The sequence below is a fragment of the Heterodontus francisci genome, chromosome 5, assembly GCF_036365525.1.
Source record: "Heterodontus francisci isolate sHetFra1 chromosome 5, sHetFra1.hap1, whole genome shotgun sequence".
Lineage (NCBI taxonomy): Eukaryota > Metazoa > Chordata > Chondrichthyes > Heterodontiformes > Heterodontidae > Heterodontus > Heterodontus francisci.
The window spans coordinates 24,102,339-24,123,566 of record NC_090375.1 but is presented as its reverse complement, the minus strand read 5'-3'; the positions used below and the strand labels follow the sequence as shown (position 1 = coordinate 24,123,566).

The 21,228-nt window shown below is 44.1% G+C and overlaps 1 protein-coding gene across 8 annotated transcripts in view; it reads right to left on the bottom strand.

The window, feature by feature from the left end:
- The window catches only part of ldlrad4a (low density lipoprotein receptor class A domain containing 4a), a 517,031-nt gene that overhangs the window by 57,868 nt on the left and 437,935 nt on the right, over positions 1-21,228 (bottom strand). Inside the window, exons 1-2 of one of the 8 annotated variants that reach the window (XM_068031205.1) lie at positions 17,956-18,008; positions 16,145-16,171 (exon numbers count right to left, since the gene is read on the bottom strand). The exons of 6 other annotated variants lie outside the window; for them this stretch is intronic. Coding sequence is in view for 1 of the 2 variants with exons in the window: in XM_068031203.1 (XP_067887304.1) it covers positions 17,956-17,992 (37 nt within the window). In the remaining variant the exon portion in view is untranslated. Of the gene's footprint in view, positions 1-16,144; positions 16,172-17,955; positions 18,014-21,228 lie in introns of those variants that run through there. One more of the 8 variants, XM_068031203.1, reaches the window with a different exon arrangement.

Below are 21,228 nucleotides of genomic sequence, written 5' to 3'. Positions count from 1 at the left end.
AGCCAATCTTGTATTCAGGCTGAGTCCAATATATGTGATCTAACAAACCACATTAACTTGCAATTCCCACACTGGATTTACTTTTAATCAATATTACGCCAGTGGATTAAATTTCTAATCTTAAACTGGAACTATGGAACTGCGGAACTGCATGCATGGAGGTTTACCAGGATGATACCAAGATGAGGGACTTCAGCTATGTGGAGAGACTGAAGAAACTGGGATTGCTCACCTTAGATCAGAGGTGGTTAAGTGGAGACCCAGTAGAAGAATTCAAAGTTATGAGGGGTTTTGCTAGTTCAAGTAGGAAAAAAAATTGTTTCCTCTGGCAAGTGGATTAACGTAAAATCATTGGAAAAATGAAGAATGAAATGAAGAACTTTTTTTCCCACAGAGAGTTGTTAGGATCTGCAACACAGCCGGGAAGGTAAGTTGAGCTATAAAGTACTTACCTCAAGATTCGGCGGACGCGGACACGGGGATTGCTGGGTAAGTGAACTTATATATTCGGGCAGTGGCTAAACCCGAAACACTACACGATTAGTGTCTCCCACCCATCCTCCTCCTCTAACCAAAAAAAAAGGGACTCTTGTGTGGAGGGTTTGGTAAGGTGTGGTTTTCCTTTATTTTATTTCTTTTAAAAATCTCTTTTGTCAACTTAGAGCGGAGGGGATGGAAGCTAGGGCAGTTGCATGCTCCTCTTGCAGGATGTGAGAGGTAAAGGTCACCACTTGTGTCCCTGCTGACTTCACCTGTGAGAAGTGCACCCAACTCCAGCTCCTCGCAGACCGCATTAGGGAACTGGAGCTGGAGCTGGATGAACTTCGGATCATTCAGGAGGCTGAGGGGGTGATAGAGAGCAGTTATAGGGAAGTGGTGACACCTAAGTGGCTCAGAAGGGAAGGGGGAAGAATAGGAGACGATAGTGATAGGGGATTAAATGGTTAGAGGAACAGACAGGAGATTCTGTGGTCGCGAACAAGACTCCCGGATGGTATCTTGCCTCCCGGGTGCCAGGGTCAGGGATGTCTCGGATCGAGTCGATAGGATTCTTAAGGGGGAAGGGCAGCAGCCAGAGGTCGTGGTACATATCGGTACCAATGACAGAGCTAGGAAAAGGGATGAGGACCTGAAAAGCAAATATAGGGAGTTAGGTTGGAAGCTAAAAGGCAGGACGAGCAGAGTAGTAATCTCAGGATTGATACCAGTGTCACGTGCTAGTGAGGCTAGAAACAGAGAGCGAGTGCAGCTGAACACGTGGCTACAGAGCTGGTGTAGGAGGGAGGGCTTCAGATATGTGGATCATTGGGATACCTTCTGGGGAAGGTGGGACCTGTACAAGAAGGACGGGTTGCATCTGAACTGGAGGGGCACCAATATCCTGGGCGGGAGGTTTGCTAGAGTTCTTCGGGAGGGTTTAAACTAGTTTGGCAGGGGGATGGGTACCGGAATTACGGATCAGTGGATGGGGTAGCTGTTGAACCGGCAGATACAGAGTGCAGAGAGTCTGTGAGGAAGGTTAGGCAGTTGACAGGGCAAAGTTGCAGCCAGTATGATGGGTTGAAGTGTGTCTATTTTAACGCAAGAAGTGTCAGGAATAAGGGTGATGAACTTAGAGCATGGATCAGTACTTGGAGCTACGATGTTGTGGCCATTACGGAGACTTGGATATCACAGGGGCAGGAATGGATGTTGGATGTTCCGGGGTTTAGATGTTTCAAAAGGAATAGGGAGGGAGGTAAAAGAGGTGGGGGAGTGGCATTGCTAATCAGGAATAGTATCACAGCTGCAGAAAGGGAGGTCGTCGAGGAGGGTTTGTCTACTGAGTCAGTATGGGAGGAAGTCAGAAACAGGAAAGGAGCAGTCACTTTATTGGGAGTTTTCGATAGACCCCCCAATAGCAACAGAGACATGGAGGAACAGATTGGGAGGCAGATTTTGGAAAGGTGCAGAAGTAACAGGGTTGTTGTCATGGGTGATTTCAACTTCCCTAATATTGCTTGGAACCTCCTTAGTGCAAATAGTTCGGATGGAGCAGATTTTGTCAGGTGTGTCCAGGAAGGTTTCCTGACTCAATATGTAGATAGGCCGACTGGAGGGGAGGCTATGTTGGATTTGGTGCTTGGCAACGAACCAGGCCAGGTGGCAGATCTCTCGGTGGGAGAGCATTTCGGTGATAGTGATCACAACTCCCTGACCTTTACTATAGTCATGGAGAGGGATAGGAGCAGACGGGATGGGAAAATATTTAATTGGGGGAGGGGGAATTACAATGCTGTTAGGCAGGAACTGGGGAGCTTAAATTGGGAACAGATGTTCTCAGGGAAATGCACGACAGAAATGTGGAGGTTGTTTAGGGAGCACTTGCTGCGACTGCTGGATAGGTTTGTCCCGATGAGGCAAGGAAGGGATGGTAGCATGAAGGAACCTTGGATGACAAGAGATGTGGAAAAGCTAGTCAAGAGGAAGAAGGAAGCTTACTTAAGGTTGAGAAAGCAAGGATCAGACAGGGCTCTAGAGGGTTACAAGGTAGCCAGGAAGGAACTGAAGAATGGACTTAGGAGAGCTGGAAGGGGACATGAAAAAGTCTTGGCGGGTAGGATTAAGGAAAATCCCAAGGTGTTCTACACTTATGTGAGGAACAAGAGGATGGCCAGAGTGAGGGTAGGGCCGATCAGGGATAGTGGAGGGAACTTGTGTCTGGAGTTGGAGGAGGTAGGGGAGGTCCTTAAATGAATACTTTGCTTCAGTATTCACTAGTGAGAGGGACTTGGACGTTTGTGAGGACAGCGTGAAACAGGCTGATATGCTCGAACAGGTTGATGTTAAGAAGGAGGATGTGCTGGAAATTTTGAAAGACATAAGGATAGATAAGTCCCCGGGGCCAGACGGGATATACCCAAGGTTATTACGGGAAGTGAGGGAAGAGATTGCCGCACCTTTGGAAATGATCTTTGCGTCCTCACTGTCCACTGGAGTAGTACCAGATGATTGGAGGGTGGCAAATGTTATTCCCTTGTTCAAGAAAGGGAATAGGGATAACCCTGGGAATTACAGAGGATTCTGAGAGACAGGATTTATGATTATTTGGAAAAGCATAGTTTGATTAGAAATAGTCAGCATGGCTTTGTGAGGGGCAGGTCATGCCTCACAAGCCTTATTGAATTCTTTGAGGATGTGACAAAACACATTGATGAAGGAAGAGCAGTGGATGTGGTGTATATGGATTTTTAGCAAGGCGTTTGATAAGGTTCCCCATGGTAGGCTCATTCAGAAAGTAAGGAGGCATGGGATACAGCGAAATTTGGCTGTCTGGATACAGAATTGGCTGGCCCATAGAAGACAGAGGGTGGTAGTAGATGGAAAGTATTCAGCCTGGAGCTCGGTGACCAGTGGTGTTCCGCAGGGATCTGTTCTGGGACCTCTGCTCTTTGTGATTTTTATAAATGACTTGGATGAGGAAGTGGAAGGCTGGGTTAGTAAGTTTGCCAATGACACAAAGGTTGCTGGAGTTGTGGATAGCGTGGAGGGCTGTTGTAGGTTGCAACGGGACATTGACAGGATGCAGAGCTGGGCTGAGAAGTGGCAGATGGAGTTCAACCTGGAAAAGTGTGAAGTGATTCATTTTGGAAGGTCGAATTCGAATGCAAAATACAGGCTTAAAGACAGGATTCTTGGCAGTGTGGAGGAACAGAGGGATCTTGGGGTCCACATCCATAGATCCCTTAAAGTTGCCACCCAAGTTGATAGGGTTGTTAAGAAGGCATATGGGGTGTTGGCTTTCATTAACAGGGGGATTGAGTTTAAGAGCCGCGAGGTTATGCTGCAGCTCTATAAAGCCCTGGTTAGACCACACTTGGAATATTGTGTTCAGTCCTGGTCGCCTCATTATAGGAAGGATGTGGAAGCTTTAGAGAGGGTGCAAAGAAGATTTACCAGGATGCTGCCTGGACTGGAGGGCATGTCTTATGAAGAAAGGTTGAGGGAGCTAGCGCTTTTCTCATTGGAGCAAAGAAGGATGAGAGGTGACTTGATAGAGGGGTACAAGATGGATGAGAGGCATAGATAGTGGATAGCCAGAGACTTTTTCTCAGGGCGGAAAGGGCTATCACCAGGGGGCATAATTTTAAGGTGATTGGAGGAAGGTTTAGGGGAGATGTCAGAGGTAGGTTCTTTACAGAGAGTGGTGGGTGCGTGGAATGCACTGCCAGCGGTGGTAGTAGGAGCAGATACATTACGGACATTTAAGCGACTCTTGGATATGTACATGGACGATAGTAGAATGAAGGGGATGTAGGTAGTTTGATCTTAGAGTAGGTTAAAGGATCGGCACAACATTGTGGGCCGAAGGGCTTGTACTGTGCTGTACTGTTCTATGTTCTATGACCTGAAAGGGTGGTGGAATCAGGTTGCATAGGAACTTTCAAAAGGCAATTGGACATGCACTCCAAGAGAACAAATATTCAGGGTTTTGGGAAAAAGCTGGAGTGTGGGACTAAGTTTGACAACTCCTTCAAGAGAGCCAACACAGGCATGACAGACTGAACGTCCTCCTTCCATGCTGCAAAATACAATGGCTCCAACAAAGGCTACTGGAATGGTTGTAATCCAGTGTACCAAAATGGGCCATTTGGAGCAGCTGGGAAGAAACATGGGGCTGTTCTTTTATCTTTGGGACATTAGAACATTAGAGCGCAGTACAGACCCTTCGGCCCTCGATGTTGAGCCGACCTGTGAAACCATCTGACCTACACTATTCCATTTTCATCCATATGTCTATCCAATGACCACTTAAATGCCCTTAAAGTTGGCGAGTCTACTACTGTTGCAGGCAGGGCGTTCCACGCCCCTACTACTCTCCGAGTAAAGAAACTACCTCTAACATCTGTCCTATATCTATCACCCCTCAACTTAAAGCTATGTCCCCTCATGTTTGCCATCACCATCCGAGGAAAAAGACTCTCACTATCCACCCTACCTAACCCTCTGATTATCTTATATGTCTCTATTAAGTCACCTCTCCTCCTCCTTCTCTCCAACGAAAACAACCTCAAGTCCCTCAGCCTTTCCTCGTAAGACCTTCCCTCCATACCAGGCAACATCCTAGTAAATCTCCTCTGCACCCTTTCCAAAGCTAGCACATCCTTCCTATAATGCGGTGACCAGAACTGCACGCAATACTCCAGGTGCGGCCTCACCAGAGTTTTATACAGCTGCAGCATGACCTCATGGCTCCGAAACTCGATCCCCCTACTAATAAAAGCTAACACACCATATGACTTCTTAACAGCCCTATTAACCTGGGTAGCAACCTTCAGGGATTTATGTACCTGGACACCAAGATCTCTCTGTTCATCTACACTACCAAGAATCTTCCCATTAGCCCAGTACTCTGCATTCCTGTTACTCCTTCCAAAGTGAATCACCTCACACTTTTCCGCATTAAACTCCATTTGCCATCTCTCAGCCCAGCTCTGCAGCCTATCTATGTCCCTCTGTACCCTCCAACATCCTTCGGCACTATCCACAACTCCACCGACCTTCGTGTCATCCGCAAATTTACTAACCCACCCTTCTACACCCCCTTCCAGGTCATTTATAAAAATGACAAACAGCAGTGGCCCCAAAACAGATCCTTGCGGTACACCACTAGTAACTAAACTCCAGGATGAACATTTGCCATCAACCACCACCCTCTGTCTTCTTTCAGCTAGCCAATTTCTGATCCAAAGCTCTAAATCACCTTCAACCCCATACTTCCGTATTTTCTGCAATAGCCTACCGTGGGGAACCTTATCAAACGCCTTACTGAAATCCATATACACCACATCCACTGCTTTACCCTCATCCACCTGTTTGGTCACCTTCTCGAAAAACTCAATAAGGTTTGTGAGGCACGACCTACCCTTCACAAAACCGTGCTGACTATCGCTAATGAACTTATTCTTTGCAAGATGATTATAAATCTTATCTCTTATAACCTTTTCCAACATTTTACCCACAAGCGAAGTAAGGCTCACAGGTCTATAATTACCAGGGCTGTCTCTACTCCCCTTCTTGAACAAGGGGACAACATTTGCAATCCTCCAGTCTTCCGGCACTATTCCTCTCGACAATGACGACATAAAGATCAAGGACAAAGGCTCTGCAATCTCCTCCCTGGCTTCCCAGAGAATCCTAGGATAAATCCCATCTGGCCCAGGGGACTTATCTATTTTCACACTTTCCAAAATTGCTAACACCTCCTCCTTGTGAACCTCAATCCCATCTAGCCTAGTCGTCTGAATCTCAGTATTCTCCTCGACAACAATTTCTTTCTCTACTGTAAATACTGACGAAAAATATTCATTTAACGCTTCCCCTATCTCCTCTGATTCCACACACAACTTTCCACTACTATCCTTGATTGGCCCTATTCTAACTCTAGTCATTCTTTTATTCCTGATATACCTATAGAAAGCCTTAGGGTTTTCCTTGATCCTATCTGCCAATGACTTCTCGTGTCCTCTCCTTGCTCTTCTTAGCTCTCCCTTTAGATCCTTCCTGGCTAGCTTGTAACTCTCAAGCGCCCTAACTGAGCCTTCACGTCTCATCCTAACATAAGCCTTCTTCTTCCTCTTGACAAGCGCTTCAACTTCTTTAGTAAACCACGGCTCCCTCGCTCGACAACTTCCTCCCTGCCTCACAGGTACATACTTATCAAGGACACGCAGTAGCTGCTCCTTGAATAAGCTCCACATTTCGATTGTGCCCATCCCCTGCAGTTTCCTTCCCCATCCTACGCATCCTAAATCTTGCCTAATCGCATCATAATTTCCTTTCCCCCAGCTATAATTCTTGCCCTGCGGTATATACCTGTCCCTGCCCATCGCTAAGGTAAACCTAACCGAATTGTGATCACTATCACCAAAGCGCTCACCTACATCTAAATCTAACACCTGGCCGGGTTCATTACCCAGTACCAAATCCAATGTGGCATCGCCCCTGGTTGGCCTGTCTACATACTGTGTCAGAAAACCCTCCTGCACACACTGGACAAAAACTGACCCATCTAAAGTACTCGAACTATAGTATTTCCAGTCGATATTTGGAAAGTTAAAGTCCCCCATAACAACTACCATGTTACTCTCGCTCCTGTCGAGAATCATCTTCGCTATCCTTTCCTCTACATCTCTGGAACTATTCGGAGGTCTATAGAAAACTCCCAACAGGGTGACCTTTCCTCTCCTGTTTCTAACCTCGGCCCATACTACCACAGTGGACGAGTCCTCAAACGTCCTTCCTGCCGCTGTAATACTCTCCTTGATTAACAATGCCACACCCTCCCCTCTTTTACCATCTTCTCTGTTCTTACATAAAGTTAAATTCTACCAGCACTGACGAGCTTTGACTTTTTTTCTCGATTCATAAATGATAGTGATGGTATCTGTAACAATATATAAAATTGAAACCAAGTTGTGTGGCTCGGTTGAAACATAAAAGTTTACAGTCAAGTTTATAGCATGAAGTTCTGTTTGATTCCTTAACTCGACAATTTGATGTTTTTTTTATTCTTTCATGGGATGTGGTTGCTGCTGGCAAAGCCAGCATTTGTTGCCCATCGCTAATTTCCCTTGAGATGGTGATGGTGAGCTGCCTTCTTGAACCACTGAAGTCCATCGGGTGTGGGTACACCCACAATGATTTTAGGGAGGGAGGTGCAGGATTTTGATCCAGTAACAGTGAAGGGAACAGTGATATATTTCCAAGTCAGGATGGTGTGTGACTTGGTGGGGAACTTGCAGGCGGTAGTGTTCCCATGCATCTGCTGTCCTCGTCCTTCTAGGTGGAAGAGTTTGCGGATTTGCAAGGTGCTGTTGAAGGACACGTGGTGAGTTGCTGCAATGCATCTTGTGTATGGTACTGTTACGACCAGGTGAGAAAGAGGTCTAGGGTTCCCTTTCAGCCTTCACCTGGTCTTACTGTAACAGGGTTTTATTTTTAAAAACACTTTTTTTTAGCCCTGCCTTGGTGAATCCTTTTTTAGTGCTTTCTAATTATAAGGCAAAGAAACCACCACAGGTTTTTTTAGGTTTAAAGAAGAAAGGTGAAATTTTATTAAACTTAAACTCTAATTCAGTTAACGCCTATGGATACAAGACGCACCCACGCTAGCATGCATACGCGATACACACATGCAGATATGGACAGAAAGAGCAGAAGAAAAATAAAGTGGAAAAGTTTGAGGCTATCTCTGAAGAGGGTTTTTTTGTAACTGTGCTTCAAGCTTGCTGTAGTCTTTGATTGTAGGTAGATCGTGCTTTTCGTTGTTGAGGCCCAGTATTCTTATTAAACCTTGTTCACTGTAGGAGACTTTTCTCTCTTGGGGTTCATGAGTCTTCAGGGGGTTTTAGAGTTCCGTAAGAAAGAGATGGGAGCAGACAGGAGGAGAGGAGGTCTTTTTCAGTCCAGGAGCAAAGAGCTTTCTGCCAGTTCAAACACTGTCTCTACAATTTAAAACTCCCCCAGTTGGACAGCAGGATAGTCACGTGACTGGCTACTTCTGGCTTTGTGTATTGGGTGGGTTAGGGACTGGTCCTTTGTTCCAAGCAGTGTCTGTTAATAGGCAAAAATGCCCTTCCAGCCAGGGGCTTGGCAACCCCTTGAATCTGGCCTTCTCTTCTTCCCAGCAACAATTTGAGATTTAATGTCCATGTGGCGAAATTAATATGTCTCAATCTTGGCAGGTGGGGGCCTGCATGTCAGTACACACTGCTGCCATTGTGCATCGGTGCTGGAAGGAGTGAATGTTTTATGTGTGGGAATTCGGTGCAATAAGGGAGGAGGTGCTGTTCTGGTCTTTTACAGAACAAGCAGTGATCCAAGAGAGGGAGCTGGAGACAGTGACACCTGACAGCTGAAGCCCAGAGGCATTAATTCGGTGAGCATGTAGGTGAATTTTAAGGGTTTTTTTCTAAACTGGGGCAGTCGTTGAAACTGGTACTGGGAAGATATAAGTAATATATCAAATTTATAGCTTAACTAGTTAAATGACTTAATATAACTACAAATTATCAGTGATATTTCTAAACTTGAAACCTAATTAGTTAAATAAAACACAAAAGAGATGGCAAAGCAGATGATGTGTTACAGCTGTCGCATGTGGGAGCTGGTGGATACCAGTGTGATCCACTGCAACCACACCTGCAGTAAGTGTCTGCAGCTCAAGTATATTTGGCTCAGAGTTGATGAGCTGGAGTCTGAGATTCAGATACTGCGATGCATCATGAAGGGGGAAAGTTACCTGCACACTTTGTTCCGAGAGGCAGTCACATCCCTTCGGCAGTATACTTCAGATTTGGTCCGTTTTCAGGGACAGAAGTATGTGACTACCAGCGACGCAGGTACAGGGATCCATAAGGTAGAAATGGAGGAGCCTCAGTCCTTGCACTTGTCTAACAGGTTCAAGGTTCTTGCAGCTTGTGTGCATGAGAGCAAGGATTAGATTAGATTAGAGATACAGCACTGAAACAGGCCCTTCGGCCCACCGAGTCTGTGCCGAACATCAACCACCCATTTATACTAATCCTACACTAATCCCATATTCCTATCAAACATCCCCACCTGTCCCTATATTTCCCTACCACCTACCTATACTAGTGACAATTTATAATGGCCAATTTACCTATCAACCTGCAAGTCTTTTGGCTTGTGGGAGGAAACCGGAGCACCCAGAGAAAACCCACGCAGACACAGGGAGAACTTGCAAACTCCACACAGGCAGTACCCGGAATCGAACCCGGGTCCCTGGAGCTGTGAGGCTGCGGTGCTAACCACTGCGCCACTGTGCCGCCCTGGGAGGATGAGTAAACTGACCACAGCACCATGGTGCAGTGGGCCATTCAAGTGGGGGGGAGTAGAAAGCAATGTTGTAGTAGTGGTAGTAATATTTAGGGGATATATACTGCTTTCTGCAGCCAAGCACGCGAGTCCTGAGACTGTGTTCCGTACCCGATTCCAGGGATAAGGAGATCTCCTTGGGGCTGGAGAGGAACTTGGAGTGGGAGGGGAAGGATCCAGTTGTCGTGATCCATGTGGGTACGAACTACATAGGTATACAAGCAAGAGAATCTGCTGAGTTTACATGAGCAGCTAGGGACTAAGTTAAAAAGCAGAACCTCAAAGATAAAAATCTCTGGATTACCTGAGCCACAAGCAAATTGGCATAGGGTAATTAAGATCAGAGAGTTGAATGCGTAGCTCAAAGATTGGCGTGGGAGAAATGGGTTTCGATTCATGGGGCACTGCCACCAGTACTAGGGAAAGAGGGAGCTATACCGTTGGGATGGCCTTCATCTGAACCGCGCTAGGACCAGTGTCCTGGTGATTTATATAACTAGGGCTTTAAACTAAATAGTGGAGGAAAGGGTTCAGGTGAGGGAAAATTTAGAAAGTTTAACAAGAAAGGACAAGGCAATAGTGCAGGATAGCGACATGGGTAATTGTAACCAGAGAGTGACAGGAAGGGACAGAGTGTACAACATAAGAGTGCACCAGCAAATAAGGTCAAAGTAGAGGAAAATGGTAAAAAGACAGAATTAAAGGCTCTTTATCCGCGTGCATGCAGCATTGGTAACAAGATGAATGAATTGATAGCACAAACATGGTTGCAAGGTGACCAAGGCTGGGAACAAAATATTGAAGAGTATTGGACATTTCGGAAGGACAGGAAGAAAGGAAAAGGAGGTGGGATAGCTCTGTTAATAAAGGATGAGATCAGTACAGTGATGAGAAATGATCTTGGCTTGGAAGATGAAGATGTAGGATCAGTATGGATGGAGATAAAACAAAAAGCAAAGGAAATAAGTCACTGGTGGGAGTAGTTTATCGGCCCCCAAACAGTAGCTATATTGTTGGACAGAATATAAATCAAGAAATAATGGGGGCTTGTAGGAAAAGTACTGCAATAATCATGGCCAATCTTAATCTTCATATAAATTGGACTAATCAAATTGGTAAAGATAGCCTGGAGGATGAGTTCATAGAGTGTACTTGGGACAGTTTCTTAAAACAATACATTCTGAAACCAAACCTGCAGCAGGCTATTTTAGACCTGGCGATGTGTAATAAGACAGGATTAATTAATGACCTCATAGCAAAGGATCTTCGAAGCAAGAGTGATCATAACATGATGAATTTCACATTCAGTTTAAGGGTGAGAAGTTTCGGTCTGAAACTAGTGTCTTAAACTTAAATAAAGGTAGTTACAAGGGTATGAAGACAGAGTTGGCTAAAGTGGACTGGAAAAATTTTGTCCCCTCTGTGCCCTTCACACTGTATCCCAGTTGATAGTAGCGATAATTAGGGGGCCTATAATCTACTCCCACAAGTGCCTCTTACCTTTCTTATTTCTTATCTCTACTCAAACTGATTCTACATCTTGCTCTTCCGAGCTAAGGTCATCTCTTGCTAATGACATCCTTAATTAACAAAGCTACTTCACCACCATTCAATGTTCAGGTCCCAGCCTTGGTCACCTTGCAACCATGTCTCTGTAATGGCTATCAGGTCATACGTATTTATTTCTATACTAACAATTCATCCGTTTCGTTAGGAACGCTGTGTGCATTCAGATACAAAGCCTTTAACTCTGTATTTTTACCATTTAGATAAAGTGTCAGTGAGTGGGCAAAAATTTGGCAGTTGGAGTATAATGTGGGAAAATGTGAGGTTGGCAAGAAGAGCAGAAAAGCAGAATATTATTTACATTAGGAGAGACTGCAGAATATTGCAGTACAGAGGGATGTAGGTGTTCTTGTGCATGAATCACACAGTTAGTATGTGGGTACAGCAAGTAATTGGGAGGACAAATGGAATGTTGCCATTTATTGCAAGGGGGAAGAAGTATAAAAATAGGGAAGTCATGCTACAACTGTTTAGGGCATTGGTGACACCACACCTAGTGTACTGCATACAGTTTTGGTCTCCTTACTTAAGGAGGGATATACTTGCATTGGAAGCAGTTCAGCTGATTCCTGGGATGAAGGGGTTATCTTGGAGGAAAGGTTGAGCAGGTTGGGCCTATACTCATTGGAGTTTGGAAAAAGTGATATTATTTTATCGTATAAAATTCTAAGGGGGCCTGACAGCTTAGATGCTTAGAGGATATTTCCCCTCATGTGGAAATCTGGAACTAGGGGGGCACAGTTTCAAAGCAAGGGGTTTCGCTTTTAAGATGGAGTTGAGGAGGAATTTCTTCTCTCAGAGGGTCATCAATCTTTGGAATTCTCTTCCTCAGAGAGCAGTGGAGGCTGGATCACTGGATATATTAAAGGCTGAGACAGTCAGATTTTTAATCTACAAGGGAGTCAAGGGTTATGGGGGGGCAGTCAGGAAAGTGGACTTTGGGCCACAATTAAATCAGCCATGATCTTATTGAATGGTGGAGCAGGTTCAAGGAGCCAAATGGCCTACTCCAGCTCCTATTTCTTATGTTCCAGTCCAGAAGGCCACTTGCATAAGTACTTTTTACATATTTAATGTTGGCTGCGTTTGCTGACAACACAACCACCAGGTGGCGCGGTACATGCACAAATGTAGCCTCATGCACTGAAACGTCATTGTCTGCGACATTTTTGGCAGCTGCCAATAGTAAAGATGGCGCTGCTCAATTTATCACAAAAACAAATGAAACTCAAATCCCAGTGGCTGCCAATGCTGCCTCCATTCCACCCCAACAGTACCCCGCTCCTCTTCGTCACTGCCTGCCGCGCCCGTCTGCTCGCCTCTCGCTCCCCACCTTGTCACTTCTCTTCCACTCGCCTCGCCACTTTCTCCCCTCTGCTCTCTCCCACTTCTGCCCCCGGCTCCCACCCACTTCTGCTCCCCGCTCCCTCCCGCTCACAGTCTCCCTCCCTTCCCCTGCCTATCTTGTCACACACTCACTCCCCCGCTTCCTCCGTGCGGGGAAGAGAGATAGCGTTTGAGGGCGGGGAGTGATGAGCAGAGGCAGAGCAGAGGGGGAAGAAGTGGCGAGGCGGGGAGTGAGTGGCCCACAGGTTGCGGGAGGGGGTGTGGTGAAGTGGGGAGCGGGTGGCCCAGGGGTAGAGGTGGCGAGGCAGGGAGCAAGCGGCGAGCAGACGTTGCAGTACAGGATGACATTTTCGCGCACATGCGCGAATTAGTCCTGGCAAGCCAGGTGCTGACACCATACTGACAGCAAGAGTCCGTTCTGTGCATGTACAAAGCTGGGAGCACTCTGATGACATCGACGCTGGGCTGCGTTGTCAGGAGTCACTTTGTTTAATGTTAGCTCTAAAGTTGAACAGATACATATTTAATTTCTCATCAAATTTTTAAGAAGTAATATCTCAGCCTGTCTTGTTTTAAATGAATAGACTAGCTGAAACTATCAGAAATATACAGATATGCCAAAAAGACAACACAGAGGGTCAGGAGTGAACTGACACAAAGCTAAATTTAGGAATTTTCAGCCACATCTAGTTCCCACTGAAGTTTAGTACAGTAGAAGCAGCAATTTTTCTATTTCTCCCAAGGAGGCATGGTAAGCCTGTGACTACTGTAAATCTGTAGTATGTATCTGCTATATTCCAATAGTGATTACACTTCAAAAGTACTTCACTGGCTGTAAAGCACTTTGGGAAGTCCTGTGGTTATGAAAAGTGCTACACAAATGAAAATTCTTTCTTTTACTGTGCACTGAACTATTTACTACTTAACAAATTTGTTTGCAATTGAACTAGTCTAGTGAAGTGCTAGTTTTATTATAGACCAAAGTTGTGGAAAATCATGTGAGGGCACATGTGAGGGTCCTGAATCTAAATAAAGGAAACTATGAAGGTATGAGGCGCGAGTTGGCTATGATTGATTGGGGAACGTTACTTAAAGGGTTGACAGTGGATAGGCAATGGCGAGAATTAAAGAGCGCATGGATGAATTACAACATTGTTCATTCCTGTCTGGCGCAAACATAAAACAGGAAGGGTGGCTCAACCATGGCTTACAAAAGAAATTAGGGATAGTATTAGATCCAAGGAGGAGAAATATAAAATGGCCAGAACAAACAGTAAACCGGAGGATTGGGAGCAGTTTAGAATTCAGCAAAGGAGGACAAAGGGATTGATTAAGAAGGGGAAAATAGAGTATGAGAGAAAGCTTGCAGAGAACATAAAAACTGACTGTAAAAGCTTCTATAGATATGCAAAGAGAAAAAGATTAGTGAAGACAAATGTGGGTCCCTTACAGTCAGAAACGGGGGAATTTATAATGGGGAACAAAGAAATGGTAGACCAATTAAATACATACTTTGGTTCTGTCTTCATAAAGGAGGACACAAATTACCTTCCAGAAATGTTGGGGAACATAGGGTCTAGTGAGAAGGAGGAACTGTATGAAATCAGTATCAGTAGGGAAATGGTGTTAGGGAAATTGATGGGATTGAAGACCGATAAATCCCCCGGGCCTGATAACCTACATCCCAGAGTACTTAAGGAAGTGGCCCTAGAAATAGTAGATGCATTGCTGGTCATTTTTCAAAATTCTATAGACTCTGGAACAGTTCCAATGGATTGGAGGGTAGCAAATGTAACCCCACTATTTAAAAAAGGAGGTAGAGAGAAAACAAGGAATTATAGATCAGTTAGCCTGACATCAGTAGTGGGGAAAATGCTAGAGCCCATTATAAAAGATGTAATAGCAGAGCACTTGGAAAACAATGACAGGATCGGATAAAGTCAGCATGGATTTACGAAAGGGAAATTATGCTTGACAAATCATCTGGAATTTTTTAAAGATGTAACTAGTACAATAGATAAAGGAGAACCAGTGGATGTGGTATATTTGGACTTTCAGAAGGCTTTCGATAAGGTCCCACATAAGAGATTAGCGTGCAAAATTAAAGCACATCGGATTGGGGCTAAGGTACTGACATGGATAGAGAACTGGTTGGCAGACAGGAAACAAAGAGTAGGAATAAACGGGTCTTTTTCCAAGTGGCAGGCAGTGACACGTGGGGTACCGCAGGGATCAGTGCTAGGACCCCACCTATTCACAATATATATTAATGACATAGATGAGGGAATTAAATGTAATATATCCAAGTTTTCAGACAACACAAAGCTGGGTGGGAGTGTGAGCTGTGAGGAGGATGCAGAGAAGCTCCAGTGTGATTTGGACAAGTTGAGTGAGTGGGCAAATAAATGGCAGATGCAGCATAATGTAGATAAATTTGAGGTTATCCACTTTGGTGGCAAAAACAGAAAGGCAGATTATTGTTTGAATGGTGATAGATTGGGAAAGGGGGAGGTGCAGCGAGACCTGGGTGTCCTTGTGCACCAGTCACTGAAAGTAAGCATGCAGGTGCAGCAGGCAGTTAAGAAAGCAAATGGTATGTTAGCCTTTATAGCGAGAGGATTCGAGTACAGGAGCAAAGATGTCTTGATGCAATTATACAAGGCCTTGGTGAGACCACATCTGGAGTATTGTGTGCAGTTTTGGTCTCCTTATCTGAGGAAGGATGTTCTTGCTATGTAGGGAGTGCAGCAAAGGTTCACCAGATTGATTCCTGGGATGGCAGGACTGATGTATGAGGAGAGATTGGGTCGATTAGGCTTGTATTCGCTAGAGGTTAGAAAAATGAGAGGGGATCGCATAGAAACCTACAAAATTCTAACAGGTCTGGACAGACTAGATGCAGAAAGGATGTTCCTGATGGCGGGGGAGTCCAGGACCAGAGGTCACAGTCTAAGGATAAGGGGTTAAGCCATTTAGGACTGAGAGGAGGAGGGATTTCTTCACCCCGAGAATGGTGAACCTGTGGAATTCTCTACCACAGAAAGCAGTTGAGGCCAAATCTTTAAATATATTCAAGAGTTAGATATAGTTCTTAGGGCTAAAGTGATCAAGGGATACAGGAAGAAAGCGGGAACAGGGTACTGAGTTTGGATGATCAGCCATGATCGTATTGAATAGCGCAGCAGGCTTGAAGGCCCGAATGGCCTACTCCTGCTCCTATTTTTCTATGTTTTCTATGGCACACGATGGAACCAAAGTAAGCTGAAACACAATGTTGAGGGTTTCCTGCAGATTATCTAGATTTTGGGTGGATAAAAGGTGTTCGTGGGATCAACAGTGGGTGATGGATTACCTGTGAGAGTAGTCTAGGAGGTTGAATCTGAGAAAAATAAACAGAGTAAAAATATGAGTTTTCAAAAGGATCTATAACTAAGTAGACAGCCCATAAGATGACAGATGGATTTCAATGCCAATAAACATAGGGCGTGCACACTGAAATGGAAGCAGGGAATGAGCTTCCATTGGCAAAGGAGAAAAAAAGCCCTATTTGGTTGCAATAACTGATCAAACATTAGAACATTCAGGCAACGTTAAGCTACTGGAGCGCCTTTTAATAGATTGGAGGAGAGTAAAATGTAGACAGAAATGAGGGAGATGGACATAGGGAACATGAAAAAGCAAAAAATAAATGAGGCAAATTATCTTAAACCTGTATAACTCACTTAATATTACAATTAAATACTGTTTGCATTTGAGAATCCAACTTTAAAAAAGGCACTGATTGAAAGAGAAAAATTCAGAGAAACACAGCAAGGATGATGATTCCAGGACCTTTCAGCTTTTAGTTACGAAGACTGATTCGGAAAGAGGAACTTTACCAAATTATATTACTCGACAAAACATATTTCAGTCCATGAGAGTTAAAGGTCTGAATACTATGCACATCAATGTATTTTATTACTCATTATCAAACTGTAGATTGTACAGCAACAAATTTGAGTACTGAGTTTAGGATTGCTTAAGGTGTCTGCAATGTTTGCAGCTATTTTGAGGCAGCTCGTCAGATTGGCTACTATCACTAAGCTGGACCAATAAATACAGACGGACAGAGGTTCAAAAATATGTCATATTGCTTGCAAAGAGATCTACAAAAAACACCCAGTCAGTGGGTAACAAGGCCTGGTATGATATTCTATTATCTGTATTTGTCATGTATTTGTCATGCCACCTGCCAAGAATGAGACATTAATTTCACCACATGAACACTGATTTTTAAACTGTTACTGGAGTAAATAAAGAACTTGTTTTTTTTTAAAAAACCACCAGACCCTTGACTGGAAAGACACTTACATAGTAACAGACAGTACTTGGAAAGGACAAAGGGGCCACTTCCTGCTCCAATTTAATCTACAATGGACTTTTGATTACCAGACGTTGAAGGTGGAGAGGCTAGCATTCCAGGTTATCTACTAAGATGGCCGAATACACAAAAAGACGTGGCAGACCAGTTTAGTCAAAAGACTAACTGGTGTTGGAGTTTTTTGAATTTGAAATTGCCACAGAGTTTTAAAACTCAGAAAGCTGTTTGCTCCTGGACCGAAAAGACCCCTCTCCTGTCTGCTCTCATCTCGCTCTCACCAGCTTCAGAAACCACTGAAGACACATGAACCCTAAGAGAGAAAAGTCTCCTACAATGAACAAGGTTTAAGAAGAATACTGGGCCCCAACAAAAAGCAAGACGACCTACAATCAAGGGCTCTACAGCAATCTCGAAGCACTGTAAAATACCCCTCTTCAGAGATTGCCTCAAACCTCTCCACTATTTTTCTTCTGCTCTTTTCTGTCTCTATCTGTATGTACATATCACATATGCACGCTAGTGTGGGGTGCGGTGTGTATCTGTAGGCGTTAACTGAATTAGAGTTTAAGTTTACATTTTTAATAAATTTCACTTTTCTTCTTTAAACTCAAGAAGGCCTGTTTGTGCTCATTTCTTTGCCTTGTAATTGGAAAGCAGTGAACAAGGATTCACCAAGGGGGCGCTCAAAACACAATGTGTTTAAAAATTAAATCCTGTTTCAATAAGACCAAGTGAAGGCTAAAAGGGACCCCTAGACACCTTTCTCACCTGGTCATAACAATTTCATTATAGTTTATGTTTACCTGGGAGGAGAGTAAATGCAATCCAGACTCCAGGCATGGAACTTTCTTTCTGGCTGACTTCAATTCCCTTTAAATCAAATCCTGCTGGATCTCGCCCCGGAAAAAGAGAGATCAATTTGTTAAAGTGTACAAGGTGCATAAACATTTGCATCAGCACTACCCTCCTGAAAGTGACATAAGAATATAGCTAATCACAGGCTACAGCTACAATATGATAGCAGCAAACTATACAGGGTTCAGACAGTAGGCAGGGTAAACCAATGCAAAAAAAAAAATGAATTGGCTGAGTGGCAAGTTGCAACATTTGGTGAGAAGCTGCTGTGTTTTAAGTTTATAGAAAAACATTTCAGGCAGAGGACCAACATAGCATAAAGGCATCTGAGAGGAAAGAGGACAAAAGGGGAAGTACAGTGAAAGAACATAAGAAATAGGAGTAGGCCATACGGCCCCTTGAGCCTGCTCAGCCATTCAATATCATGGCTGCTCTTGCAATTTCCCACCTGATTCCCAGATCCCCTAATTCCCTTTTTATCCAAAAATATATAAATCTCAGCTTTGAATATATTCAACAACTGAGCATCCACAACTCTCTGGGGTAAAGAATTCCAAAGATTCACAACCCTCAGTGAAGAAATTTCTCATCTCAGTCTAAATGGTTGACCCTTTATCCTGAGACTATGCCCCCTAGTTCTGGACTCTCCAGCATTTACGCAGTCAAGCCCCCTCAAAATCTAGATTATCTCTAAATTCCAGAGAGCATAGGCCTATTTTTTCAAACTGTCCTGAGAGGACAACTCTCTTCTCCCAGGAATAAATCTAGCAAACCCTTGCTGCACTGCTCCCAAGGCAAATACACGCTTCCTTAGATATGGAGACCAAAACTGTACAATACTGCAGGCATGGTCTCACCAAAGCTCTGTGCAAGTGCAGCAAAACTTCCTTACCTTGGACTCCAACCCTCCTTGTAATAAAGGCCAACATACCATTTGCCTTCCTAATTGCTTGCTGTACCTGTAAGTTATCAGGATACCTAAATCCGTCTGAACTCCAACATTTAATAAAAGCAAAATACTGCGGATGCTGGAAATCTGAAACAAAAACAAGAAATGCTGGATTCACTCAGCAGGTCTGGCAGCATCTGTGGAAAGAGAAGCAGAGTTAACGTTTCGGGTCAGTGACCCTTCTTCGGACCCTCCGAAGAAGGGTCACTGACCCGAAACGTTAACTCTGCTTCTCTTTCCACAGATGCTGCCAGACCTGCTGAGTGAATCCAGCATTTCTTGTTTCCAACATTTAATACTTCCGCAACACTTAAAAAAAAGTTTCTATTCTTCATACCAAATGAATAACCTCACCTTTCTTATCAAGAACGGCTAAACAGGTTAGGCCTTTATTCATTGGAGTTTAGAAGAATGAGAGGTGATCTTATAGAAACATGTAAGATTTTAAGGCGGCTTGACAGCGTAGATGAGAAGATGTTTCCGCTAGTGGGGGAATCTCGAACTAGGGGACATAATTACAGAATAAGGGGTCACACATTTAAAACTGAGATGCGAAGGAATTTCTTCTCTCAGAGGGTGGTGAATTTCTGGAATTCTCTGCCTCAGAAAGTTGTGGAGGCTAGGTCATTAAATGTATTTAAGGAGGAGGTAGATAGATTTTTGAAATCTTGAGGAATCAAGGGTTAGGCAGACCAGACCTGAAAGAAACGTTGAGGATTGGGACAGATCAGCCATAATCCTATTGAATGGTGGGGCAGTCTTGAGGGGCTGAATGGCCAACTCCTGCTCCTATTTCTTATGTTCTTGCCCAATCACAACCTACCTATACCCCTTTATGTCTTCCTCACAGCTTACTTCCCCCCCACCTTTGTATCATCAGCAAACCAGGATACATTACTCTCGGTACCTTCATCTAAGTCATTAATATAGACTGTAAATAGCTGAGGGTCCAGCACCGATCCTTACAACGCCCCACTACTAACAGTCTGCCAAGCTGAGAGTGTGGTGGAAGCACGTCCATTCAAGAGGGAACTAGGGTACCTGAAAAGGAAGAATATGCAGGACTACGGGGAGAAGGCAGGGAAGTGACACTAGGTAAATTGCTCTTTCAGAGAGCCAGCACAGACATGATGGCTGAATGGCCTCCTTCTGTGCTGCAACAATTCTGTGATTCTGTTAAAATGACTCATTCAACCCTACTATGTTCTTTGTCCTTTAACCAATCTTCTACCCATGCCTCCAACCCTATGAGACCTTCCTTTCATGTGGCACCTTATCAAATAGATTTTGAAATCCAAATGTAGTACATCTGGTTCCTCATTATCTACCCTGCCAGTTACATTCTCAGAAAGCTCTAATAATTTTTTTAAATGCAAGTTCCCTTTCATAAAACCATGTTGACTCTGCCTCATCATATTCTGATTTACTAAATGCCCTCTAACACTTCCTTAATAATGTATTTTCAGCATTTACCCAACAATTGATGACAGGCTAACTGGCCTGTAGTTCTCTTCCTCCTTTCTTGAATAGTGGTGTTACATTTCCACCATTGTAGAAACTAGGGACTTTTAGATCATCATAAGAACAGAAGAATACAGGAAATAGGAGCAGGATTAGCCATCTGGCCCCTCGGGCCTGCTCTGCCATTCAATGGGAACATGGTTGATCTTCTACCTCAACACCATTTTCTCGCACTATCACAATATCCCTTGGTATCTTTAATATCTAGAAATCTATCGATCTCTGTCTTGAATATACTCAATGACTGAGCCCCTTCGCCCCTCTTGGGTGGAGAATTACAAAGAGTCACCACCCTCTGATTGAAGAAATTCCTCCTCATCTCAGTTAAATGGCCTCCCTCTCATTCTGAGATTGTGTCTCTGGTTCCAGACCCACCAGCCAGGGGAAACCTTCTTACTGCATCAACCCCGTCAGGCCCTGTAAGAATTTTGTATGCTTTAATGAGATCACCTCTCATTCTTTGAAACTCTAGATAATACAGGCCCAGTCTCCTCAATCTCTCCTCATAGGACAAACCCACCATCCCAGGAATCAGTCTGGTAAACCTTTGTTGCACTCCCTCTATAACAACTATATCCTTCCTTAGGTAAGGAGACCAGAACTGTACACAACACTCCAGGTACAGTCTCACCAAGGCTAAATACAACTGCAGCAATACTTTACTCCTGTACTCAAATCCTCTTGCAGTAAAGACCAACATACCATTTACCTTCATAATTGTTTGCTGCACCTGCATGTTAGCTTTTGGTGA